We start from the raw sequence: 19,364 nt of genomic DNA, 5'->3' as shown, positions 1-19,364 counted from the left end.
TTCATATTCGGTGTTCCACGTGATACAATGGCATCCTTGTCTGAGTGAACCTATTCAGCAAGATGATTCATCTTGCGTCTGTTTTCGACAAGATCTCTGTCGAGAAGAGAGTTAAGATCTTTGTAGATGTTGTTTTCCGTCTGCATGGCCTTTCTGTCGAGATCGTGTCTGACCGTGACACCCGTTTTACGTCAAAACTTTGCGTGCACTGTTCGGACTATTGGGCACCAAATTGTCCACGTCAACAGTGACCTACCCTGAACGAACAATCAGACAGAGCGTGTGAATCGAGTCTTGAAGGTCTTACTGCATAGTTACGCTACGTCGTTTAAACAGTGAAGTGAAAATTTCCCACTTGCAAAGTTTGCGCTAACTCCACGCATGTCTCGACAGTTCATTCACCATTTCATGTAAACTATGGAAGTTATCCGATAGTACCTGCCTCCATAATGGGCGAGGTCTCTACCTTATGTGGACGAGGAAGTATGGCTATAGAGTCACGACTCAATGAGATCGCTAGACGACATGACAAGTCGTGAGGAACAGCACGTCGATGACTTTATTGCGAAGAGACCAGCCGTTGTTCTGTTTATTCGAGACGCAATTGCGAAAGCTGAGGATCTGCAAAAAGAACAAGCATATAAGAGCGGAAGGAAGAACAAGAAGGTTTATAAGGACAAAGATCTTGTACTACTTAGCACGGCAAATCTGCCTGAACATGCAGTGTCTAAGGTGGGAAGCAGAATGTTTTTACCAAGATTCATCGGACCGTTCAAGTTCATGAAATGCAGTGGCGATGCGTATACATCAGCAACCCCTACACGCGTGCGCCTACAGCCAACGTTTTATCTAGGTAGGTTAAAGTCGTTTCTTTCCAAGTGGATCTATCATTTTTAATCTACCTCTGGGAAATGATTGAGCTTGTCACGAAGTTTCTCCATTTGTCCACGAAGAGCAGCTAACTCTTCGCCCTAAAGATTCTTCTCGGCGTAAAATCGTTGAAGGACATCAAAGAATTGCTCCTTCACTGATTCCAACGCTTGAAGGCGAGAACGGTACTCACCACGGAGTACCTCAAGAACCGAGCCTGCCTCTTCAACAGAGCGCAACAGGTGTTCTTGAGACATCTCACGAGATTTCCCGTCGTTCTGGAACCAAACAAATTCATGATGACCCTGGTGAACCCGTAGCTCAAAACGGGACTTCAAAGACGAGCATGGGCGAAAACATCAGTCAGAACGTCGGGTTTCGAGTTCTGCTCTTCAACAAGGTTCGTAAGACTCTTGCAGCAATCTTCTAGTGTCGAGCAACGCTGCTGCAATGCCTCAATTTGCTCGTGATGAGCGCTCTTCCACCTCCAGAGTCGCTCAATCGTTTTCACGTCCAGCCCCACCTCCGCTATTAGACTCCCGCGGAGAACGTCATTGGCTGGTTGAGACGATTGTCGATCACGATGACATTATCGTGGAAAGAAGCAGTTGAACCATCGACGATTTTACAGAGTCCGGTGGCCCGGCTATCTACGGACACGGGCACGTGGAAACCTCGTCAGCCTTAGTCTTATGTCATCGACGTCGTCCGCAGCTACAAGAATCACATGTAGTTCTGCTAGAGGCAGCACTTCGGCGTCCAGAGCTTGGTTGTGCTCGGTCGTGACTGGGATTCCTGCCAGCGCCGACTCGGCAAAGCAGGCGCTTCATTTTGTTCCCGTTTTCAAGGCGAACGAATGTCCGCCAAGAGTCAGGCTTAGCTGCGATAGGCTGGGCTGGATCATCACGATTGTTGATCCGACGCCAAAGAAAGATTCGTTCCATGTAGAACCTCTTGTCTCCAATTCGTTTGAGAATAAGGGAAACGTCAAGGAATTCTGGAACCGTCTGTTACCGTTTAGGCGAAAAAATACTCTTTCATGTTGGCCTGTTCACTAGATCGCTTCATTGTTGATCGGAAAGTGAGCTGCTTCAAAAGGTCTGCAAAAGTATCAAAGTACTTTTGACTTTAGGGGGGATGATGTATTGGGCTACCCTTCGCCATTACAGAGGGTACATTTATGTACCTTCTCTATGCAATGTGGGAATTTATAAAAGAAGATTACAGTATGGTAATTCCAAAAATGCATACGTGATCTCTTATATGCAGTCACAAATATTCTATATGATATAGAATGCTGATTCTTACTTGTCGATATGTACTGGTGACAAGACAGACGTATCTATGTCTTTAGTAGTGGGTGGCGTAAGCTTGTCATTTCCAATGGATGCTTTCTACGAAATTCGAAGATTAAGCTTTCGAAATGTTTGGCGTAAGCCAGTCCCTTCTACTGCATACCTTCCACGAAAATTGAAGTACAAGCGCTTAAAATTCAAGCTCTGTACATCCAAGATCTTCTATCAATTGAGGCTGAGGTTCAACGTCTGCTCCCTTGATTTATAAAACAGGACCCGAAGGTTTTATTAGTAAAACCTCAAAGAGCCCTTGGGGTGTTTTGCATGTAGCTAGAAACCATAACTCATAGTTGCACATTTACCTTTAAAGATATTTAGTCGCTCTTCTTCCCACCAAGTCGGGATTCGCTTGAAGCGTGTGTGTGTCTGAGGGACTCTTTGTGAACAGCGCCCTACAACCAAGGTGCTATAGCTTTAGCGAGCAAAGCGGGCTACCACGCTGGTACAAAGCATGTGGACATCAGGCATCACTTCAGTCGGGAGAACGTTCAGCATGGATTGCTGTAGATTGACTAAATCGATACGAAGTATCAACTTGCAGATACGCTGACGATGGCACTAGGAGCCAAAATGCTCTAGTTTCTGCGCAATACACCGGGTATCAAGACCAAGTCAGCGATAAACTACACTATAGATTAGCGGTGAGTGAGAGTGTTGAAATTAAACCGCTGCATAACGCTACAAATATTACGGTTATGGTCAAAAATAGTGTCATGGTTTTGAATATTGATTACAGACATGATGGTAGTCGTTCATTGGCCAAGATAAGCCAGATCAGCGTCACTTGGCCTTGAGGTAGTCAGATTAGTGTCACCTGTCCTAGAAGTAGCTCAGAGTAGCAAACCAGAGACCTTATATAATATATTCACTTCGGGCTTTGCCAACTTTTCTACACACAGCCTACACACCTAGCTCTAGAAATAAGAAATACAACATCTTTTAACCGCATGCGGGACATACCGGTTATTAGTATAGCCTGGTCCGTTAACGTCGACAAGATAATGACAGTCCGGACTTCGCAGATACAAATAGAGATTAAGCGTTCACATTTGCGGGGCTGATGTGAAGCCACTGTTTGTAAACGAAGTCAGCGCGCGCATATGTCTACCTCAGTGCCTTGATTTCAAACAATTTCTCGATCGAGTCGACCGCAACGCCGTAAGGTTGAATAACTAAGCGTCCAGTTGAGTAATTGGTGTAGAAGTGAGCAAGAATCATTGTTTTTTAATCGCAATTGATCACTTACAAGCCTTGCGACTGTTTCATCAAAATGATTGGGGCCGACCTGTCATTATGTGGATGCTAACTTACCAGACAACTCAATTTCTCAAAACTAAATTCGAGTATTAAATAACAGATACCAAAAACGTCTACTAACCGAATTGTCAAGTCATACTACATTAGAGTGATTTGTCAAATATGCGACGTCAATTTAGCTGCCTTTGCGAACTCGCTATGATTCTATCGCCGGTTCTAGCCTAGGGCCCAGAACGCACATGGTTTTTGTCTCTGACGTCTAGCTGATGTGCCGCGATATTGTAGCTTTGCAAAGAACTGCATTAGGCAAACAGTGACTATTAATCTACTGGAAAATGTTGAATGCTCGTGACAAATGAACGCTGCATGTTGCGTATAGACAAGGGCGGGGGGATGGGGCTGTGCGTGTAAAAGTGTTCATTTGGTGTGGTGTGGTCCGAACCCTAAAAAAAGAGCTGGTAAGCTATTCGTTCGCCATATAGAAAACAGCAAAGTGCAAGCATGACCTTGGCTCATGGAGGTCAATTACAAAGCTTTATTTGGCTCTTCATAGTGGTGCTTGAGAGTGTCTGTTTCGCGTCCGACGGTTCCAATCTAGATGTAGGAACGGTCGCCGCAGCTTCAGCCACAGGATCGGCGACTGAAGGCGATATAGGCAATGGAGAAGACGATGAGCAGCTTCAGAGACAACTGACGACACTGAGGGTATGTGGTTGGCTGGTGTTGCTGCTTTACGTGGCGTTGTCGCTGGCCATTGTGTGGCAAACCTCGCTACACTTTCTGTACTCAAGTGCCAGTGCCAAGAAGGCGTTTCACGTGACGCTCCTTGTATCGATGCTGCTTCAGTTATCTCAGGCGATCGAGTGGATCTGGTTTCCAACGTCACATGCCTGGAAGGTCATTTACGTTTGCCGTCTTCACTCCCTGTTGCTACTCTCTTTCTGCAAGTCTTACCTGGCCGTCTGTTGGGCTGGTGTCGTCTCGGCGGGACAGCAACTGGCTCGACGTCGCATGACCAAATATGTTACGGGAATGAACGCGTTACTTATTCTTTGGGGTGTGATAGTACCAATCTTGCTTGCTGGATACAGTGATAACATCAACGGCCAGTACAGCTTCATGAATAGCACCTTTCGAAGCGTGCTAAAATTTTCAGACGGGTTTATTGTGCTCGCATACGGCGTGCTGTTAGGTTATCAGGGTTTTTGCCTGCGTCGCCGCCTGCAGCTTGCACGCGGTACTGTTCCAGCCGATAGCGTGGAGAAGTCGCTTAGCCAACTTATGCTGGCTATCTCAATCTTTATCGTCTCCGATCTAATGCGAATTCTGGCCATGGTGCTTAACGAGTCACAAGTTGCCATGTCCATACTCATTTACCTAATCATGTATAACATCATTCCCAACATCTTTCCGACGTTGTGCATGTTGCACCTTATGAGAAGGCTTACGAGAAAAGATGGCAGCAACGTAGGTATGAGTGAAATAAAAGAATTAGGTGCCAAGCGAACCCTGACAAAGCACTTAACAGAGCCCGACTCGGACGGCAGCACTGGAAGCGATGGGGCTAATCGTGAAAATGCTCTGGCTAGAACGCAATTAGAGGTGCAGACTGAGCGGCATGAATCCGACCACAATGTTCAAAGTGGTCGCGAATCTCAGCGATCGCCAGCATCCTGCTGGGTTCGCGAATCTTTGGAGCTTAGCTGAACGATCCAAACACCATGCTATACATGGTACAGACGACCTTAACTTTACAATAAGTTATTAACCATAACTGACGGCAGAACAAATGCTTGATCAAGATGATTAGAATGAAAATTTTGAAGAGAAACCAATATATAAAAGAGGTGATGTTTGAAACTAAGATCTACGCGCAACCAAGCAAAATTAAGACTTGGTTTCAGCGCATTTATACGAACAAGATGCATCAATGATTTTTGCAGATCAAAACAAGTTTTTAGTTCTCGCCGCGATTTCAAAATGCGCAGAGCTTATTGAGTGCATTTGTGATTTTCTTCGAGGTTCGCCGTAACTAAAGCTTGCCTTTTTGCTGGCGCTACAATCAAGCTTGACATTCACCAGATCACAGTGAGGGAGTTAATAAGTAAACTATCGCTGTGAAAGACCACGACATCGATTTCAATGCCTTCATCTTTTTTCTGCGGTCTTTATTCGATTCGGCTGCTTCGATCATGCTCAAGTGTAACATGTATGCACAATGAGTTTGCGAATCGTCGGAGACATTTTCCAGAACATGAATGAGAACAGCTAGTGGTACCACCTTTTTTGTTGTTGCTATAATTTGCGATACTGGGTGAATAAACATTGCTTGCGAAGCTACTTGCAACTACAGACTTGACAGAAAACTCATTCGCGGTGTCAATCATGTACTTCACTCACAGGAGCAACGCCAGCATACCTGACCTTCCTTTAGACTGAAAGGACAATCCTTAAATCCACTAATACACACCTGAAGGCAGACAGACTAAATTTTCGTGAGATGAGCCGCCCTTCAAGTGTCTTTCCACATAGATTAGAGCTGTAGTAACCGAGGTAAGGTACACAACGCTGCAATCACCAGACAGTCGCACAACAGCTTTAAATGGACGGTCCAATTATTGTAATCAAATCGTCGTTATTAAATGCTTCGTTACGTTTATGTCAATGTTGTCGAGCGGAGCGAGAAAATGTAAAAAGGCCGCAGTTAATTAGTAATTTTCGCTTGGTCTGAAAAAAACAAGAGCCGCCGGGTAAGAAAGTCAATGTTAACTTAATTGTCATTGTACATATGTCTCTAAAAGCGCTGCTAAGTCGGCCATAGCAGCTACCCTTTTTCGTAGCGACCTTTTTTAATGCCCAAACCTGCCACAAAACCCTCGCCTTCTTTTCTTCCCTCATTCGTTTTATCCTTCCACGTCTTCTTCATGCCTTCCTCATGAAATCCTAACTTTTCCAGCTCTTCGGATTGCATCAAACCCCTACAGCACACACAGAAGACCATAATGAGACCACCACTTTTAAATGATTTTAGTATGCATATGAACGACGCACTTATCCATACGGCATTGTAAGTAGGACGCTGAGAGTTGCTTGCAATCAATATGGCTATTTCCGTGCTTACGCATGCAAGCCAAAAATTCCTTCATGGCTGGTTTGCACTCACCATAATGATCAAGAGGAAATGATCCCTTCTCCGGTGGCCGCTTATTCTGCGAAGGCGCTTGAGCTGCGTTCATTGCACGATGCAAATGTTTTTATCATTGACCAGCTTAAGTACGCACAAAAACAGACGTGTAAAAATCCAAGTAATGTTAACTGGAGTGGTGTTAGTTGGCATTGCAGCAGGAGCCTTGGTGTTCATAGGCTCGCTGCTAGCAGTTTTTGTGCTATTGCACAAAGGAGGATCTTTTGACCGCATGGCGCTAGAAGCTGTGGGTATGCCGATCGCTCTAGGTGAGCAGAAGCCTTTGCTATACGACGACCTATTGGACAAGGCCAATATGCTGGAACTCCTTCCACCGCCGCTCGGAACCAAACAGCTCAAAGGAAAACGCGTGTTTGTAAAAGACTTTGTTGGTCTTGATGACGTTGCTGATCTCTTCGCTATCTCATGTGGAAAGCCACAAGCCGGTATCTATCGAGATTTAAAATTCGACGCCGACGAAATGATCTGGCGCTATTTGCCACATGGACCCTTCGCTTCAGAGGATGAATTTAAGAAATTCTACTTATCTAAGAAGATAGACGCTCGTCACTTTGTTTTAATGGAGTGTGAGAACAATCAACCTATTGGGATGGTGACGCTCGGGAAACATTCGCCTCGAAATCTCCGTGTCGAGATAATGAACTTGTGGCTAACACCTGCTTTCCAAGGCTCAGCTGCTCTTACAGAGGCTGTGCTGCTGTTGCTGACGTATTTGTTTGATAATGGATATCGACGAATTGAGTGGCGATGCGACGGACATAATGTCCGTGCTCGACGAGCTGCGCACTCGTTAGGTTTTACCTTTGAAGGCGTTATGCGAAAACATCGTATTGTAAAAAATTGCAACTGTGATACAGTCGTGTTTGCTGCTATCAACAGCGAGCGGGAAATTATTGTGGAGCACTTGCAACAAAAACTTCAGCAAATCTTGCACAAGGTTTCACCAGTAGCTGATTTAGCTACATAGATTAATAAAACAATAGTATAGTTTCGACCAAACTTTTTAGCCAAAGTCGATGGTAATCGCGTCAAGGTGTAATTCACAAATATTTTGTTCGTTTACGAGAGTCAAGACCAAATACAATACACGCTAGTCAGATTTTTCTATACGATCACTCAGACCTCCCGCCTTTCGGTAGGCATTCTTGTCAACCAAATGTACTTCTGCGTGTTCAAGCCAATTGATGAGAGCAAAACCGCTCTCTGGATGGTTCATCAGCCAATGGTAAGTGACCCATACTTGAATTGTAATGTAAATTGCGATCAAGACGTCAAGTGTGTAGTGCAATCGTGTGCCCACAATAGCAAAGAGGCCACCGGCCGACAAAGTATAGTTGTAATAGCGAATCATCCAGAGGATATAGGGATAACGCCGGGTGAACGGTGTGTTCAATTCTGATCGCTCACAATACTGCAAGTAGCAATACATGTTTTCGTCATTGATATACACACCTAAACAATTAGAATTAAGTTTGGACATACCGTTCTGGCAAACATACAGCAAAGAACCAGAAAAACTGCATGGCCACTAAAGATCATGTCACCGCATGTGATGTGCTGTGACGGGCGGATCAACACCTTCCAAGCGCGAAAAAAAGCTCTTCAAAAACATCAAATTGCACAACCATTATTACATCACTTCACCAATTTGATCCAAAACAAAAGTCTTACTTAGGAAATATCGGATGAGATTTGTACGTGCCACGTTCTACGCTGTCAAACTGAGAGATACACATGGGGCTCGCGTCTGGTAGCGACGTGACTGCAACGCAACATGCCCGCATGAGGTTTATGATAGCGAAGATGAAGCAGAAGCGACGTAGGATCAGCAACCGCTGCAAAAGTGAATAGTAACATTCAGTAAGTTCAGCATGACTATCAAAAGAAGAAAGAAACTTACCCGCGGGTGTAGAATGATAATCAATGACGTCAGCATACCCACAGCCGCAAGAAACTCGTCAGGTAGATCAAACCATTCCATGTACGTGGTGTGGCCGTATATCTTCGTCATGACATACCTGAAGAGATCATGTCCAAGATCTGGAAGGGTCTTAACATTTGTATTTCCCTTGGCTAGGTCAAGAATTACAACATTAGGTGTACGCCAACTGTCAGCGATTCACGACATTAGCATCAACATGCCACACACCCACTATTAAATTGACAACTCATACCCTGCAATGACGGCAGCCAACGTATTTAAATACGAGGCAATAGCAAATATTGACAGCGAAAATGCGAGTCGTGAAAGATAAGCGTAGCTGAGCATTTCAGCAATGAAACCTTGTCGTCCTGAGTGGTCAATGGCGCGAACCTTAATATACTGCAAGTTTTCTCCCACACGCATTCGTTGGTCTAATACGTAATCTGACATGTCCTGTAAATTTTTCTCCACGCGTGACCGCAGCACGAGCCCGCGGTTGGAAACAAGCGCACGTGTCGTAGCGGCCACAACCCCCACGAGCAGCAAAAGAAAAGAGATGATGATGATGAAGCCAGACGGGTCAAAAGCCGATACGGGTCGCGCTTTCATGGCATAAAAGTGTGTTGTAAAATAGTTCGTCCAGCTCTCCATCGCCTTGGGTTGATAGTCACGGTAACGGAGTGGAGGGAGCAACTGCTCGAAGACGAATGTTATTGAAATCGTCCAATCGTCAGGCTGCTAAGAAATTAATTGACCCAGTTATGTCATTATGATTTTCTTTTATGTGATTAAAATTTTTGACACATTTTTCTGACAATCAACAAAACTGAAAAGACATATTTGACGCAAAGCCTCAATCTTATCTCGATGTTTACAAAATGCGTCGCACCTCAAGCGTACGCCGCAAATATGAAATCTGCGCTACTGAGACGGCCATTAGCACAGCCATTTCGACAAATGTCCACCACATAATTTGATCGTGGGTGCTCGTAATCACTACAAAGCAAACATGATACTTTTGTCAGACTTGAAGTATATGCGAGACGTTGTTATCTACAAAGTAGTCAGGCGCAGATGTATTGCAACGTACATTGATCTTGGTAGTTTGCCAGCGTTTCCATAAAAGTTTGGGAATCTTTGACCATGTCCAGATTTACGCTTAGTTCGTAAACCATATCCTCCAGCTCCACCACTTGCTCTTTTACAAATCAAATACATTTGAAAAGTGTGCACAATAAATAGAATCCATCAGCGTTACTCAACTGATTTTTGTAGCGTCTGCGTTGGACAGCACTTCGTGGTTCGGGTCATCTGCGTGAAATGAGAAACCGACGACCACGTCTCCCGCAGGTAAACGATCATTGTTGAAGCACACTGAGTGCATTCCACCCCCTCGAATTGGGCTTGCATATCGTCCCTGTGCGCCCTTGTGTGTGTACACAACGTCTTCCTTGCCGTCCCTCAGCTCCGTCTCCAGCTCGTCCGCCACGCCTCGTAACACCTCATAGTTAAGCGAAATACCATGTTTGTAGCTTTCCGCCTTCACGTAAAAGCACTCGGAGGCGCCAGACGATATTGTGACGTGCATGGAAGCGACCAGTGGCACCGCTACAGCTACTAGCGTGAGAGCCCAAAGCATCAGTTTTGTATATTACTTAACTTCGAATCCGGTCTAAATTACAATTTGGCTTTATTTTTCTAAATGATCAAATTTTGGTCCACAAAGCCTCGTTGTTAGTGACAGGGTAACAACATGATTCAGACGGTTCGGCGTGAACTTGACAATCTATTCGCAGTGCACATGGCCATAGCAGTCATAACTGGGACTTTTTGCTTTCTAACGCCACATTCGCTTATGTCTCCCTTGCTTGGCGACATTAACAATTCGCACATAGCACACGAGTTTGTGCGGCTTTACGGTGAGTTAGACGATGCTGCATATACGGCCTCTTTTGTTGTACTTGTATTGGGATGACACGTTAGAGTTCACATATATTGATCTGGCCAACAGGAGCATTGACACTTGCGCAGGGATGGATGGTTTGGCGCACCCGGCTCGTGAGCGACGCGATTATTCGTCGGACATTCTGCCAGGCTTATTGTATTTGCTTTCTGCTACAAGCGTTGGTGCTGCTACGAGCACAAATCGCTTCGCCGGAGAACCACTCACTGCTAAATTGGGTCAACATTTTCTTGCTTGTGGCATTGGGGCTGGCATATGGCTACTTCCTTGTCTTCAAGACAATAAAAGCATTCGAGTTGCCAGGCGTGGGGAGAGGTTTGCTTTAAATCGAGCTGATTGACGAACAAATGGCACGAAAAAGTTGAAATTAGTATTTTATGCACCTGTGTATCATAAAACTCTTTGTATTTCCAACAATAGCTTAAAAAATTAACAGGTGTTCCGGCATACGTCACAATTGATTGGACTTCGGTTCTAAACACGAAGAGAGGGAGCCAGTCGTTGGGTCCTCTGCACTAGAAGAGCTGGGAACAAGAGCACTAGAAGCTAGCTTGATGCCTAAAGGGGCATTTTTGACAGCCTGTGATTCGACAGCAGCTGATGCTGAAGTAACATCAACTTGCGCCGGTGTCGACAATGTTTTGCGTTTTTTTCTCACCTGCAACACATTAACAGAATTGGCTGCAGGTTTTTCCTCGGAGCCCTGATGTGCAACGGGATCTACAGCCGGTGTTTTAGTTTTGCCAACGGTGACTTTCGCCGGAGTCAGCGTATTAAGTCCTGATTGAGACTGAGTTTGACTTCTTGGTTTCTTGCGCGCCTTATTAGGCGTCGCAAACATACGTCGCATCTTTACTTCATTGAGAGCTACATGATATATGTTCGAAATCAAAGTATTATCAACACTAATACCCACTAGGAACAAAAAATCATACTATTAACTCACCTCGGTAAGGTTGGCTTGTACCGAAGAAACCAGCTTCGAATCTAATGAATGAAATATAGCCATCCGTTGACGAAATACTTAGTGTCTGTCCATCTGCAGTCCACGAAGCATCAGTCAGGTCTGCGTAGTGGAGGCCCTTTATCGTACAGATGGGGTGAGAATGCTGTACAGAACAAATACTAATTATTACAGCTATCACAACCGTACAAAGATCCAGTAACATAATTTACCTGTGTGTCATGGACAATGACAGCGTCAAGTGTTATCACAGCAAAGACAGAGCGTAATTCTGTCTTAAAAAGATTAAACACTGAAGATTCTTCACCTTCACAACGTAATTTGTACATAACAGGACTGCAGCGGACAGCCAGTGAGGTCTTTTCTTGTCCAGGTAAGTGTAGTGTTGGCTGACTCAAATTTCCACGTGAAAATGCGTAGACTGTGTTTACAGCAGACGCAGAATCGCTTGATCGAAACATTCCAGTTGGTGCTAAAAAGTAATTTCCATCAGGTGTCCAGGCAGGTCGACGTGCGAACGCAGGGCACGTATCGTCCAGAAACATCCGATGTTTCGGTGGGGATACAGTTTTAGCGATTACGTCTCCTAAAGTGGCTTCAGCGACTGTGCTGTTGCTGCTCTCTTCTTTATCTTTGTCATTCTTGGCTTCAAGATTTCTCTCATTATGCCTTTCTGGAGAAAAGTCCCGGGTCTTTAGCGTTTGGATGCACATAAATTTGCGCCCCTGCTTTTTCATGTTCAAACGCGGTCCCGCTCCAAAGCCACTGAGCGAGTAAACTCTGCACGTGCGGTCGTTACCTTCTGTGACAATGAATTCGTTAAGCGGATCCCATGCCACGCCTTGCACGTATTGCGTGTGGTCTTTGCGCCGCTCAGCGACATCGCCCTTTTCGACGTCCCATATAACGCAACGGTTGTCAACCGACGTGGATGCGAGGAAGGCTGAGTCGGGTGACCACGAAAGGTCTGTAATATCGCCCTTATGACCTAGCGACAAGATGTTTCGCTTTACATCGCTAAGCGAAGAAATCTGGTCCCAGTGCCAATCATCACCCGCTGTCTTTGGCTTACTCCAAAGAATGATCGACGTATCGTCGCTGGCCGACGCCAAGTAAGCACCATTAGGAGAGAATCGCACACAATTAACACTGCGATCATGACCGGATAGGCTGAAAACGAATTCAAGTGCGATGGTGTCTTGAGCTTCAGGTTCCTCCTTTTCGCCCACACGCCACAACTTGATCTCTTTGTCTGCACCTCCGGTGGCCAGTAGCGATTTTCCGGATGAAGTAGCGACTTCATTATTTGGCCATAAGAAATCCAATGATAGAACTGCCTCATTGAGCCCCGTGGGGCCGCAGTGCAAACGGATTTCGGGTGTTGCTACACGCACTGACGGCATTTTAATCTTCTTACAAAGGAAACAAGTCTAAGACATCCAAGTTACTTTAACAAAGACTAATATTTTGAAATGGTGCCAATATTCGGACAATTTTAATTACTTAGTACACGATTAAGAAAGTAATTTATGATCCATACACATTTGATATCTGCATTTATTACAATACGGAACAATTGTAAGAAATTCACATTAAGGGGGGTAGTTTAAAATTATGAGGGCTAGTAAAATATTTAACTGAAGAATGACCACCAAATATTCTTCATAGTGTTGATTTCGTTAATGCAGCGGGGCTGCCGTAGCTTTGCGCTTAGAGGAGGCGTAATTTAGGTCACCGACCTAACGTTCTTCACAAGAACCAGAACGAGTGCAGCAGATCGCAACCGCTGCCTCCAAGAGTACTTAAAACTTCAGCCAAGATAAATGAACTCTTCCGTTCAAAATTGAGACTGTATTTAGTTGCTTAAGTTGCGGCAGAGCCGTCAATATCTAAAACCTTAGGTTTTCATAGTTAATATAGTGATACCTAATTAATCTGCATTACTACTGGTAATCCTGCCACGTAGTAGCTTCTTGTTACGGTGTAGCCACATCACTGTGGGATGCCTTCGACTTGTGTAATCCACACCTATGTACCATCACACCATCCTGTGCGACCCGCCCTTTCGTACAAGGGTACGTGCAACCCCGTTACAGGCGGCGCCTTTGGCTAGCCAGCCGACTTCGGTAGAATGGAGGCAATTCATCAGTATACGATATTTCCGGCCTTCCCAAGAAGCGTCCGATAATCCCTCTCTGGGATTGCCTGAGCAAGATGGCCTATCGCGTACTGTCAGCAAGAGTCTGACTGGTGAGGATACAGACAAGCTGTTTCATCGACAAAGTGTTTCGCCAGCATATCTTGCCGGTCGACGTTGTATCAGTAGAGACCCGCCCTCTACAGCGAAGTGCAGACATAGATTATAATAGTTGCTCAGCACTCGATTGGTCATGTTGACCGCTAATCATTCCCAAACAGGTAATTCAAGAAAAGGCATGATCTCGCTGTGAAGGATATCCTCCGGAGCACTTGCGCGGAGAACCTACGGCACTAAAGTAAGGTGTTCCCACTCATTGATTTTGCGTTCAATTAATGCAGTACATGCATCTAAAGAATCTACATCGTTTTTTTAATGGTCGGGTGAGTCCCCAAGTGTGATAGCACCACAAAATCGCTCCGGGTCGACGGGCGATCGAAATCGACTTGTAAATATCAGCCAGTCTACCTTCATAGCAAAATTTGTTATTTTATCTCGGTGAGAACGGGCATCATTCGAAGGGTGCATGCTGTTAAGAACAAGAGCCAGCCACTAGAGGGGCTGATCCCCGTTGGCACAGCCCGATGGGAATGTGGCGGCTTACATTCACGTAAAAAGATAACTTTACCGGCTCTGCACCAAGACTATCACCAGTATATAATGAAATGGAAGGTTTATAATCAGACAGAAAGCTTGTGAATGTCTGATTGTTCACTTAGGTACGATCGCACTGATTGATCTTGGCGCATCCTCGGCTTATTATTCCCTTGGGGTAGTGATCGGGTCGCCCATCGCAGCGCGCTTCCACTAGTGGTAGGCGATCGATCATGCGGTGGAAAATATTTATGTTCAGTAGCTGTTACATGAAAAAGTGAGGTTGTTAACATCAGAACTCGAGGCAATGAGTTGCCGCCTCTGTTCAACGTCAGGTCCTTAATTTCAGGTATCAAGCGCTCAAGTCGGATGTCTGCTTCGTCGAGGCTGGATTATAGAGCCTTAAACAGGGTAGATGGCGTGATTTCCTTACCCAGTTGACAAACTGAACCATAAACCGAGCGGTACTTAAACCAGCTTCTCGTCACCAAGGCACATACCTTACGGAGATTACAAAATTCCCCAGCAATTGCTGCTCCAGGCGTGGATTTCTCCTTAGAGTGCTGAATCATGGCTTGCAACTGCTAGCCAGGCTACTTTCGCCCTCGTTTCGCTCTCGTTGTGAGCAAAAGCGCAACCGGAAAAATTCTGTACAACGACTTTAGACGGCTTAAAGTCATAAATACGACATGATTTGAACAAGTGTCGGCGAGGATCTTGTGCTTGATGTCAAGCAAGCCGAGACCGTTGAGCGTGATTAAGTTCTGTTTTTGTGGTAGGTCCCACGGCGGAACTTTTCGCAGATTGAAAAGGGCACAAACATTTAAACTCATGGGAGGATGAACGCAGTGAGCGCCTCCTCTTCGGAGAACAATTAGGCCGCGTGTCACCGGTGAGAGTAAGTTATTTTCGGTCGAAACACAGAGGGAAACTGGAAGCTTTCTCGTAGGTGAATATCTTGGCATCCTCGCCGTAAATGCAATGAGCACATCGATCGGGAGGAACGCGCTTCTAGGGGGGTCTCGTTTAGCCATTTATTTGGTCCCTGGGACTGCCGGTGTAATTTTGCTCAATAGAACTGGCAGGGTAAAGTGCAGAGAATCGCGCGAAAACCAGGCGCAGCGGTTGCTCGTGGAGCGGTCATGTTTGCGAAGTGTCTTTATAAGGTCTAAATATGAACGTCAATGTGAACCACATAGAATGTGCTGGGGCTTTAGAATATTACTGTGATTTCAAACTTACACATTTGGGTAGGGATTATTGCATTTATCACAATATGTACATTATAGGAATTACATTTTAAGACACTTGGCGTAATCTTCATCCTTATTATCTCATATTGATATTTCAAAAATTAGGAAACTTCAAAAAGGAGAGGTGCAAGGTACACGTTGGCTGTAAGTCACATGTGGGAAGCAAAAACGTTTATCGTAAAAATGTATTTATTTAATAGCTGTATTTTCGGGATAAAATTTAAATACCATTGAGTCAGTAGAGTAAACAGTGTATGTTTCGTCAGAGCCCCCTAGCTCTGCTCCTTGTAGGAGTGAGCAAAATTGAAGTTTGTGGGTATGGTAATGCATACCAAAATAAATATAAGTTTTACCCACCTCTGTGGGTCAAACTTATATTTACTAAGCGCACGACAACCCGATGTAAAGCAACTGAAGCGCTACTTGTCGACCTACAGCATACGAATGACAATCAAATGTGCTGCACCGTTTGACAAGGTCAGAAGTCAGGATGGTTTAAGTTCAAATGCAACATTTCAAGCATTTAGGGTTTGGTCGCATCCATCTCAATATCCTACCCCAACCTCTGGGAGCTAACAGGAAGTACGATGAGTACTTAATTCTGTGAGCGTGAATGAAAAAACCAAAGCGTGCCCCCCCCCCTCAACGATTTTGTAGCCTGGTACACGTCAAGAAATAAATCTAGAATTAGCTGCTGGGAACCTACCAAAACCCAGTAATCAATGCCGAATCGTTTTCAAGGTGGTTTCATCGCTATATAAAACACTGCGGTAAGAATATACTCACGCGCTCCGCTCGAATATCAAGTCGGACGTGGGGAGAGAAATGCATCACAATCATTCCGTGGTAGAAGAAGCTGAGCAAGAGTTGATGGGCGTTTATGTATATTCCTGAGATATAGGGAAGCAGACCATTATACTGTTCTTCTTACATTCTAGCATGTCTGTATCAGCCCACGCAGGCTTTATTGCTACACCAGATGACATGGTGCGCTACTCGGTGGGATTGTTTGAGTCTAAAGTGCTGAAACGCAGACTCAGGTGAGCATGAGATTGATGCTGCATTTAAAATGTATAGGTAGAGCGTTATACCGTCGAATGCTGTAACAGCCTGATTCTGAGTATCTCTCACACGGCCGATACCGCAACAAGAATGTCATTTCTAAAGGATGTGGTGGGATCTTTTTTTATTAACCCAATGCATATATCGTTTAGACCTCATATATTTGATCCGTGGTTGTTAAAAACAATATTATCTCATATTGGATCTGGCAATCTTTGACATACTATTTAAGCTATGTCCTTAGGGCTTCAAATAGCGACAATTCAAGCGACCGAGATGATACTAGTACGTCAGTCGATGCACCAACCTTTTTCGCCGTCTGTACATGTCAGAGCAAAGCCTGATTGAGTCTGTATAGTTATATTCGTGACCACCAATCCCTGATCCATGGAATGGCGGCGTCAGCAGGACGCGAGGGTTAATGAGCCCGTTCACGTAGAACGGCGTAAAGCCGGTATTTGAATGCACTGCATTGTTCAGAGCGACTCTACGAGTGGCAACATAGCGCTCCTGCGCTTCGGCGTCACAGGCAAACGCTGCGAGAAACGTCTTTTACGACGCGACTCAAGCATTCAGTTTGACCATCGGTCTGCGGATGGTCCGCGGTTGACATAGTCAACTTGGTGCCCAGCACCTTAAAGAGTGTAGACCAAAACTTCCCCGTGAAGCGCGAGACTTTCTCTATCATGGACAATTGACTCCGGGGATCCATGCGTCGAAAGACACGATCAACAAACAGCGTCGCTGTACCCACACCGTCGATGGAGTCCGGCACTATCGCAAGATGAGTCTTCTTGCTCAAACGGTTCATGAAGACCACTGTACCCGTGTTGCCAAGCCCTTTGGGTGGCCCGACACAAAAATAATACTCATGAACTGCCAGCATTCGGAAAATACCAGTAAACTGGCCAGCGGCGCCACCGCATTCGGAGAGAGTTTCTCTCTCTGACACGTCTCACACGTGCGCACATATGTGCTCGTCCAGTTGTACAGCTTGGGCCACCAATAGCGGTAACTCACCTAGCTGTACGTCTTCTCACGACCGAGAGGACTACTAAGTGGGGTGTCATGGGCCTCATAGAGGAAACGGTTCTTAGATCCTCATCGTGAGGAACCACAATACGTGGCATATCCGCTGAATCGGTGCTATAATACAGCAATACGTTATTCAGCGAATATCGGTGTAACCGTGCACGCAAGCGCGCCGACAATTTCTTGTCCGAGTTTCCAAACCCCTTTCCCCCGAGAACCTGTAGAAGCGCTACACACATACTGTCACCCGAGTGTGTGTCGCGGATCGCATCCGCCACTGACGACGTCACCGTCGTGACATGAGCAAGCTCATTTTCCGGTATGCGTGACAACGCATCAACAAAGCATTCTGTTTTCCTGGCTTATACTTCGAACTTAAATTCTGCAAAGAAGGAGAGCTTCCTGGCCATTCTCTGCGAGAGGTGATGCGACTGAGTCACAGTGCGCAGGGACGCATGATCTATGTAGATCACAAACGCCTTCAAGCCAAGCACGTGCATCATGAACTTGACAAGTGCATACTTCATCGCAAGTAATTCCTTATCGTCGACTGAGTAATTCCTCTCCGCAGCCTTCAGCTGTCGAGATTCGAGCGTGATCACCCGACCTCGCCCCTCGGTGTCTGCTTGCAACAGTGCACAACCGATGGCAAAGTTCGAAGCGTCACACAGGTCACTAAAAGAACGATCGGAGACTGACATCGCCAGTATTGATGCATGAAGGAGGCTTTTTTTCCTGTCAAAAGCCTCCTGATGCTCGGTGTTCCAACACCGTTCCATGTCTTTCTTGAGAAGATTAGACAATAGATGTGCCATATACTTGTGCAAGTAGTTGGAGAGGCCAAGCCACTTGTGCAAGTCCTTTTGTTTTTGGAGCCGGCCAGTCCATAATGGCCATGACCGTAGCGGAATTCACTCGAAGGCCACGCTTCCCAATGAAACACCCTAAAACAAGAATTCCTTCCGCACAGAAGATGCACTTATCGGCATTAGCATACGGCTTATTCATGCGCAAGCACTCGAGCACCGCTCTCAAATGGACGGTCTGGTTTTCCTGTGCCCCGCACGACTGTGGACGAAGATTTTGTCGAAGTTTGTAACGGGGTTACACATACCCTTGTAACAGTGGTGTGTGTCACACCAGATGGGCATGGTGTGACCACACCCAAACAAGAATACGGTACGGGGCTGGATAGCCAGTAGTTATACATGAATTTAAATTTTACTATAAAAAATCTATACAATTTGCCTTGGGTTAAGGTTGTAATTACTCTTGGAGTTAGCTAATTGGATGCGCTAACCTCATACTTGTTCTAAGTATAGAACGAAAGGTCGGTGACCTAACTTACGCTTTCTCAAAGCGCGAAACTATGGCTGCCCCGCTGCAAATTATATATACGCATACGCCCGATGGGGTCTGATTAATTGCGTCACAAGAAAGTAAAATGTTGCTGGTGCATTTGCCATCTCTCGGGCCAAAACCAGCCACTTCCAGAGCATCCCGCTCGGAGTACTCACCGCTGTCAGCGAAATACCTTCCGCTTTCATGAGCAATTAAAATTAACTATCGTCCAAGTCGAGTGCGCTGTACTTTGTATATCCAACCATATTGTTCTGGAGACCATCCTTTCCAGGTTCGGCGTCTGTGCCATATTGGTGGCAGTGTTGAGCTTATTGTAAGCGTGAACA

At 45.4% G+C, this 19,364-nt stretch overlaps 6 protein-coding genes across 6 annotated transcripts; 3 read left to right on the top strand and 3 right to left on the bottom strand.

Moving 5' to 3' along the window:
• Positions 1 to 3,983: 3,983 nt before the first annotated feature.
• On the top strand, positions 3,984 to 5,082 carry PHALS_00619 (uncharacterized protein; the record flags this gene model as incomplete). Its single annotated transcript, XM_024718046.1, has 2 exons — positions 3,984 to 4,949; positions 5,011 to 5,082. 2 exons carry the CDS (start codon positions 3,984 to 3,986, stop codon positions 5,080 to 5,082), a joined length of 1,038 nt encoding a protein of 345 aa, XP_024586844.1.
• Positions 5,083 to 5,565: 483 nt separating this feature from the next.
• Positions 5,566 to 6,718, bottom strand: PHALS_00618 (related to cox19-cytochrome c oxidase assembly protein; the record flags this gene model as incomplete). The annotated part of the gene is made up of 5 exons (XM_024718035.1): positions 5,566 to 5,663; positions 5,764 to 5,836; positions 5,902 to 5,941; positions 6,311 to 6,460; positions 6,534 to 6,718. The coding sequence occupies 5 exons, from the start codon at positions 6,716 to 6,718 to the stop codon at positions 5,566 to 5,568; spliced, it is 546 nt and encodes a 181-aa protein (XP_024586843.1).
• A 72-nt stretch (positions 6,719 to 6,790) lies between these two features.
• PHALS_00617 (ribosomal protein n-acetylase) lies at positions 6,791 to 7,654 on the top strand (the record flags this gene model as incomplete). Its single annotated transcript, XM_024718024.1, has 1 exon — positions 6,791 to 7,654. The coding sequence occupies one exon, from the start codon at positions 6,791 to 6,793 to the stop codon at positions 7,652 to 7,654; it is 864 nt and encodes a 287-aa protein (XP_024586842.1).
• Positions 7,655 to 7,777: 123 nt separating this feature from the next.
• On the bottom strand, positions 7,778 to 10,250 carry PHALS_00616 (hypothetical protein L915_14717; the record flags this gene model as incomplete). Its single annotated transcript, XM_024718013.1, has 8 exons — positions 7,778 to 8,098; positions 8,170 to 8,287; positions 8,359 to 8,522; positions 8,588 to 8,795; positions 8,862 to 9,304; positions 9,501 to 9,607; positions 9,702 to 9,809; positions 9,875 to 10,250. The coding sequence occupies 8 exons, from the start codon at positions 10,248 to 10,250 to the stop codon at positions 7,778 to 7,780; spliced, it is 1,845 nt and encodes a 614-aa protein (XP_024586841.1).
• Positions 10,251 to 10,364: 114 nt separating this feature from the next.
• Positions 10,365 to 10,900, top strand: PHALS_00615 (uncharacterized protein; the record flags this gene model as incomplete). The annotated part of the gene is made up of 2 exons (XM_024718002.1): positions 10,365 to 10,530; positions 10,623 to 10,900. 2 exons carry the CDS (start codon positions 10,365 to 10,367, stop codon positions 10,898 to 10,900), a joined length of 444 nt encoding a protein of 147 aa, XP_024586840.1.
• Positions 10,901 to 11,025: 125 nt separating this feature from the next.
• On the bottom strand, positions 11,026 to 12,941 carry PHALS_00614 (chromatin assembly complex 1 subunit b cac2; the record flags this gene model as incomplete). Its single annotated transcript, XM_024717990.1, has 3 exons — positions 11,026 to 11,441; positions 11,521 to 11,683; positions 11,751 to 12,941. The coding sequence occupies 3 exons, from the start codon at positions 12,939 to 12,941 to the stop codon at positions 11,026 to 11,028; spliced, it is 1,770 nt and encodes a 589-aa protein (XP_024586839.1).
• Between the last annotated feature and the right edge of the window lie 6,423 nt (positions 12,942 to 19,364).

The sequence above is a fragment of the Plasmopara halstedii genome (assembly GCF_900000015.1).
Source record: "Plasmopara halstedii genome assembly, contig: Scaffold_117, whole genome shotgun sequence".
Lineage (NCBI taxonomy): Eukaryota > Oomycota > Peronosporomycetes > Peronosporales > Peronosporaceae > Plasmopara > Plasmopara halstedii.
This window is presented reverse-complemented; position numbering and strand designations above follow the sequence as displayed.